Consider the following 7,637-nt stretch of genomic DNA (forward strand, 5'->3'; position numbering starts at 1 on the left):
TTGAGGTTGTGCTAGCGCTTTTACGAAAATGCTTGTTGACAACAATAAAATCAATAAAAGCGCGATCACATCCTCAACGCATGAGTGTTCGACACCAACTGACGGTATGCAGTTTTATAGTCGATTCAATTTTAATATTATAAAGTGAAAGTGCAGCTAAGAATTCATGTTGATTTTTAATATTTTTTTGCGTTTTCTTTATACAAATTGGATGTACAAAAATTTCAGTATGGAAGAAAAAGTGCTACACCTTCAACGAAAAAAGTTCCCAAAAATCTACGCGAATTGAATGTACTATCCCGATCATTTAAACATCTCGGACTCGCCCACCACTAAAAATGATTATTTAAATCTAAAGTATATATTAAATGATATTTAACATTTGCTTTAGAGATGAAATTTCGACACAAATTTGTTTAAACAAAAATGTTAACCGCATATGCAGAATGTGGAAGCGAGATTCTTCTGCTTGCGTTTCTATGTTTATATCATTTAACAGTTTAAACACATACGATTAAATGTAAAAAAAAATATTTTTAATTGTGGATCCGAAAGAAATATTTATTAGTTGCATTGAGTTACGCAAAAATAGTGCCGAAAATCAATCGATTGTGCTGAAGGTGCCGGCTGCTTACGAAAGGGCCGAAAATGGCACAATGCACACTCATTTTCCATCACTGTCACACATACAATCTCACTAGTCTGTTGACTTCGTTTTCCTCTTCCGATAACTTTTTGCTTCCGCGCTTGCCCAGCACCGCTGTGCAAAGCTTTGCACGCGCAGTCGCCCGCGACAAATATGTACTGATTTGGGCATCCCTACCCTACGCTACTAAAGTACAAAATCTTATTGCGTTTTTACAACCAGCAAATGCTCATCAGCACCTAGCGAATCCAAAGTTGATGGAAGAGCTAGTCAACAAGCTACAGATGAGCAAGAGAATCGAGTGGGCCAAGTGCGCCTCAGTGATTCAACCATACGCGACCATGGTGCATTTTAGTGATTGGCTAACTCAGACCGCTAATCTTATATGTACCGTGCAAACCTTTGAGAGCAAAGATACAACCAAACGTCCCGTTGTCCTGCATGCAGTGGAGGAGCAGAGGGAAAAGCATTCCACGATAACAACTAACTGCGTCATTTGCCAACATAACCATAAACCAGCGGATTGTCAACGATTCATCAAATCGACCGTGGCTGATCGATGGGCACAGGCCAAACGCCATCGTTTATGCTTCTCTTGTCTCATTGCTGGTCACTCAACACGTGATTTGCTGTCGCCGAAAGACATGTGGTATAGATGGCTGCACAAGAGCGCATCACAAACTGTTGCACGACTTAATGCTGAAATCGACTCCCGCCTCCGAAACATCTGAAGCTCTTGCAGTACAACAAAATCACACCAGTGGACAATCGGTCTTGAGTTGTGCCAGTAATGACTCGAAGAGAAAGCTGTTATTCCGAATCCTACCAGTGACACTCTATAGTGAAGAAAAAAGTATCGCTGGTTTGGAGGTCGTGCCGCTCAAGAGCCAAGCCTGGTTGTCAATCTCTCAATCAGTGGCGCTGGGATGAGGAAGAAGCACCTTCTGAGAAATGTCCATAGTGTGTCGAACTTGAGCTTACCGGTACAAAACTTAAGTCAAGCTGACCTTAAGCATACGAGGCACATGCAACAATTGCCTTTAGAGCCTTACAAAGGAGCTGTGCCTGAGTTACTCATAGGCCTTGACCACTGCCATTTGGGTCTGCCTTCGGAAGTGATGAAAATCACCTGCAATGGGCCGTACGCTGTAAATACGGAACTGGGTTGGACTGTGTTTGGTCCAACAGCAAACGCTCCGCACAAAACACCGCAGTGTCTATTTCTTACGCAAGCCAGACCTCCATGATTTGGTTGCCGATTATTTCACTATAGAGAACTTTGGTGTTGATATCAGGGCAAAGAAAATCTTACATACAACAACACGTCGGGTGAATGGAAGGTTCGAAACAGGTCTCTTATGGAAGTATGATAAAGTGAGTATGCCGGAAAGTTACACAATGGCGTACAGGCGACTAATAGGTATCGAGAGGAAAATGCAGCGAGACAATAACTTTGCAGAGTCGTATAAGCAAATAATAAATTCATACATCAAGAAGGACTATGCAACAAAACTTAAGCCGGAAGAGATTGCCTTGGTCCAGGATAAGACGTGGTATTTGCCGCACTTCGCCGTGGAAAACCCCAACAAACCAGCTAAAATTAGGCTGGTTTTCGATGCTGCAGCCGAAGCGTATGGTACTTCGCTCAACGTTCAGCTGCTGAAAGGCCCCAAGACCTACGTGCACTACCATCAGTTTTGTTCCACTTTCGAGAAGGAGCAATAGCTGTATGCGGCGATATTAGAGAAATGTACCATCAAGTCTTGGTTCGTTCAGAGGATCGATGTGCTCAAAGGTTTCTTTGGCGGGATGGCGATGCTACGAAAGAACCAGATGTGTACGAAATGAAGGTGATGACATTCGGTGCTGCTTGCTCACCATGTGCAGCTCAGTTCATCAAAACACTCAATGCTAAGGAGCACACCGATCACGCCGAACGAGCAGTCGAGTCAATTCTTAAACATCACTACGTGGACAACTTTGTCGATAGCTTCGGTAATAAGATGGAGGCTATTGAAGTGGCACAACAAGTAAGAGAAATTCATCAACGCGCTGGCTTCGAGTTGAGAAACTTGGCATCGAATTCAGAGGAGGTGGTCGCTGCTTTATGCGGTGTCGATGCCACTGTTCCAATATTATGTAAAGACAGCCTGTTTACCGAAAGGGTTTTGGGCATGTTCTGGCAACCATCAAATGACACATTCGGGTTCAAGCTGAGATGCCACAACGTCGATAAGGGAATCATATGCGGAGATAGGTGTCCAACAAAGAGGGAATTGCTAAGCGTAGTGATGTCTATATTCGACCCGCTGGGATTCTTGAGCCATTTTACAATTGCAGCAAAAGTTCTCATGCGGGAGGTTTGGAGGCAGAAGATTTGCTGGTACGAGCGTTTGCCTGATGGTATACATCTGGCCTGGGACAAGTGGCGCCAGTTGCTGCCATCAGCTCTAAACCTACTAGTTCCGAGGTATTATTTTGGAAGCGGTCCACCAAAAGAACTGCAGCTTCACGTCTTTGTAGATGCCAGCGAAGACCCTTCGCCGCCGTAGCTTTTTGGCATGCCATAAACTCAGCGGGAAGAATAGATGTTGCGTTCGTATGCTCCAAGGCAAAATGCGCGCCATTGAAACCAGTCACAATTCCACGCCTCGAACTCCAAACAGCCGTTCTCGGTACTCGGCTGATGCAAACGTTACAAGAAGAGCACTCAGTTAAGGCATCTAACTGCATCTTGTGGTCAGACTCTAAAACAGTCGTGAAGTGGATGAGAATCGAGCACAGACGTTACAAGCCATTCGTAGCTCATCGTGTAGCTGAGATCCTGGCTGCAACCACGCCATCGAATTGGAGATGGGTTCCCACAAAAGAAAATTCAGCTGATGAGGCAACTCGACCAAACGGTCCCCACGAATACACAGCCGCATTACGTGGGCTATGCGGTCCTAAATCCCTTCTAAGGGATGAAGCGTTGTGGTCACAAGAAGAAGTCATCAGTGATCAACATTTGAAGGAAGACGAGGAGTTGAATCCGAGATATTCCTTGGTGATCATGAGTATTGATATTAATCGTTTTTCGTCATTTAATAGACTTAGGCGAACCGTTGCGTGGGCACTACGGTTCGGTTTAACTTCCCTTAAACTTGACTCCGCTAAGAAGCTTCTGCTTCGTCATACACAGCAAGAAGCGTTTCAACTTGAGCTTCAGAATATTGCGAAGGGAATTCCCATATCACGTACCAGCGATCTGTATCAATTGTCGCTCTATACAGATAAAGATGGAGTCTTGCGAGTGCAAGGTCGCATAGATGCTGCGAGTTCGTTGCCATTCGAAACCCGACATCCGATCATACTGCCGTCCAGGCATGCGCTTACAAAGTTATTAGTGGCCTATCATCATAATTCCTTCAAACATGAGAATACCGAAGCTACCATATGCGAAATTCGACATTCATACTGGATCCCGAGCTTATGTCAACTTCTGCGAAATATTATAGCAAATAGTTTTGTTTGCCGCATACAAAAAGCAACACCAGCCGCTCCGCTTGATCGTCTCGATCCATTTGTACGACCCTTTACTTACTCCGGCTTGGACTACTTCGGACCCGTTGCGGTTACGATTGGACGTCGCCATGAGAAGAGATGGGTTGCCCTCTTTACCTGTCTGACGGTAAGAGCGGTGCACCTTGAGTTGGCACACGACTTAAGTACGGACTCGTGTATCATTGCGATTCGCAATTTCATCAACCGTCGCGGGGTGCCGGCAAAGATAAGATCCGACAACGGAAAAAATTTCGTTGGAGCTAATGAAGAGGCTAAGAGGTTCGCCGAAGTTTTCGACTGCGAGCAAATACAGGGTGAGTTAGCGTCCAGGGGTGTAGAATGGAGGTTCAATTGTCCAGTTAACCCATCAGAAGGAGGTGTGTGGGAAAGAATGGTGCAGTGTATAAAAAGAGTTTTGCGCCAAACACTTAAGGAGGTTGCACCTAGGGAACATACACTTCAATGTCTTCTTATTGAAGCCGAGAACATCGTGAATTCTCGCCCTCTTACGCATCTCCCGATCACTCCTGACCAGGAGGAGCCGCTCACTCCTAACCACTTCCTTCTTGGTTCGGCAGACACAGCCCACACGGCAAGCATCAGGACCCAGCCAGAAAAGACCTGTTGCCTCCGCAAGCAATGGCGCATCGCCCGGCAACTCCGTCACCATTTTTGGAATCGGTAATTTATGTTTATCTGTACATGTGGCAACGCTGTAAACCACGGTTCCATCTTTAACTACATTGCAAATTCACTCGTTGTTCACAAGCCGGCAGAGACGGAACCAAATAAACTCAGCCTAACGAATTATTTGTTGTAAAGCATTGCCGTTTATTTATCGTCTTCGGAGTTTAATTCACAGTCTCGAGCAACGAGGACAAAAACCTTCTCTAAATACGACGCCGGTTTTTTGTAAATTTTTTTCGAATTAATATTTAATTAAATCAATAAATGTCGCGATTTTTTTTTACAAATCCAGTTAAAATAAACTATAATGAACATCTAGATACCAATATGTTTCGTTTTATGCATTCATTAACGTGAATTTAGTACTGACAAATTTGAGGTGAATGAAACTGTTTTTTGCAAATAACTTTTGGGCGGTTTAAAAAAATCAGTTTCCGCCTTCAGATTCAAAATACTGATAGTAATAAGCGTCGTTTGATACGCCTTTCGATATAGCGTAGTAGCGAAAACAGCTGATACCATTTCGTCGCATTTATAGTTTGGATGACCATATTTAGAAAAAGCGAAAACATATTTGGAAATGATATCAAATATAAATATAAAATAAAGAGAACTTATTATAAATTATTTTATTTCAAGCCAGATCTCAGCAGTCGATGGCTGTATTGTTCACACATAAATTAATTCGTGTTATATGCTGTTTACCTCTAAGGGTCGGTTGTTCAATGTCTGATTATCACTAATCGGAGGTAGAAGCTCCGGTTAAATACATCGTATGCTTTATCGATCGCATGTTATATGCATGATGTCGAAAACGTCGATAATGATGTTTAACCGGCAAGTAGTGATAACCAGACATTGAACAACCGGCCCTAAAACTTTGAAAGCCCAGCGGGGCGATAGAAATAAATTTATCACAACGAAACGCCGCCGTGCGAACTTCGCATTTCGCTTTGGCTGTGTTCATTTTCATATGCTTGCGGGTGTTCTAACCCAACAAACTTTTAGGTTTGAGCTCAACTTGAGATTAAGTTGAGAACTAAGGTATTTCTCAAATCTCCAACGTTGTTTCTCAACAGTACCTCAAGTGGAGGATCATAGCGTTCTCAACAAAAAAGGTTATATTCTTTGTATGAAACAAGGACTGTTTCTCAGGTTGAGTTTTTTTTTGCATTTTCAGCTTTCATTTACATGTTCACACTTTATAACAGCCAAGCAATATAATGTGTATACATGTTTATAAGCTGTCAAAATTTTACCTATTTACCACGAGAAATGTCAAATTTTTACTTTGATCCGTTCAAATTTCCTCTTTTTTGTCAGTTGGCACAGACCCTTTATAGTAAAATTGGTTAACTTATATATTTAAAAAAATATATATATATATATAAAAATACAATCGCCGTTCGGAGTCGGAGTAAAACTGTAGGTCCCTCCGCTTTGTGTAATAACATCAAGGCACACGCCACAAATCGGAGGAGAAGCTCTGCCTAACACTAACATATGTGTAAGCGCCAATCTATTATTAGATATTATTATTATATATTTTGAGGAAAATTGTGGGATCGGAAGCATTTGCAATTATAGCTGTGGAGTAAGAGCGTGCTATGGCAATGGATTCTCAAAGGTATGCTGAGCAGTCGGGCATAGTAACCATGGCATTAGGCACAGCAAAATTCAATTTATTGTACACCGTAATGAAATTTTTCCACTCCGTCTCACCACAGAGAAAAAAGTTACCGATTGGCACAGACCCAAACAAGCACATGATGAGTGTTTTTTTAATTCCTTTCCACTTTGATTTCCTTCATACTAACTTCGAAAAACAATTGATAGCTGGAAATGCTGCACAGCCTTCCGCAAGGGTTGCAGCATGTCGATTTTTCGTTTTTCGTAACGTAGCTACGAATTACGAATTACGAAAACTCGGGTTCTAGAAAAAGGGTGTCAATTTCAAATTAAAATCTGAAGCAGGTATCCAAATTTGTCGATCTTGGTATCACAATGGAGTCCAAACTTAATTTCAACCTTCATATTAATGTTACAGTTAATAAAGCCAAAGGCGTTTTTGCATTTGCAAAGCGAAGGTCAAAAGAGTTCAAACACCCTTATGTTACAAAAGCTCTTTTTACCACTTTAGTTAGACCTAGAATATGGATTTATTGTTTGGAGTTCCCAAGTTCATTCAGAAAAGATTGAATCAAATCAAAAACAATTATTGCTTTTTGCATTCTTTGATTTTAACTGGGATTCAGAAAAATTTCATTTCCACTCTCAATAATTGAAATACTCTCTTTAGCATACCCAATCAGCTGATGAATTTGATTCTGTAGCTGAATAGTTTTAGATCTCGACACTTAAAGAACTCCTGTTTTCACGACCCGGCACCGAAACACAAAACAAAAAAAAGGTTCCGTACGTCGTGCGGAGTGCACCCATCGTGTCGGGTGGGCGGGAAAGGAGGTTAAAAACCGTTGGGATTAATTAATTAATAAGAGCTAGCACCGTCCGAAAACATTCTTCTTCTTCTTCTTTTTTGGCGCTGTAACCGCCTAAGCGATTTTGGCCGAGTTCAGCAAAGCACGCCAGTCGTTTCTGCTCTGCGCCACTGACGCCAATTGGAAACGCCAAGTGAAGCCAAGTCCTTCTCCACCTGATCTTTCCATCGCAGTGGGGGCCTCCCTCTTCCTCTGCTACCACCAGCGGGTTCCGAGTTGAATACTTTCAGAGCTGGAGCGTCGGTGTCCATTCGAACGACATG

General features: G+C 42.5%; 1 protein-coding gene across 1 annotated transcript in view; it reads left to right on the forward strand.

Annotated features, from left to right (window-relative positions):
- Window positions 1-2,490: 2,490 nt before the first annotated feature.
- Window positions 2,491-7,637, forward strand: part of LOC108366430 (uncharacterized) — an 18,264-nt gene continuing 13,117 nt past the window's right edge. The window contains exons 1-2 of the mRNA XM_017620850.1: window positions 2,491-2,785; window positions 3,313-4,503. Coding sequence (XP_017476339.1) covers window positions 2,491-2,785; window positions 3,313-4,503 — 1,486 coding nt within the window. The remainder of the gene's footprint in view (window positions 2,786-3,312; window positions 4,504-7,637) is intronic.

Source organism: Rhagoletis zephyria, unplaced genomic scaffold (genome assembly GCF_001687245.7).
Source record: "Rhagoletis zephyria isolate East Lansing unplaced genomic scaffold, Rhagoletis_zephyria_1.1 Rzeph_scaffold_02267, whole genome shotgun sequence".
NCBI classification, from domain to species: Eukaryota; Metazoa; Arthropoda; class Insecta; order Diptera; family Tephritidae; genus Rhagoletis; species Rhagoletis zephyria.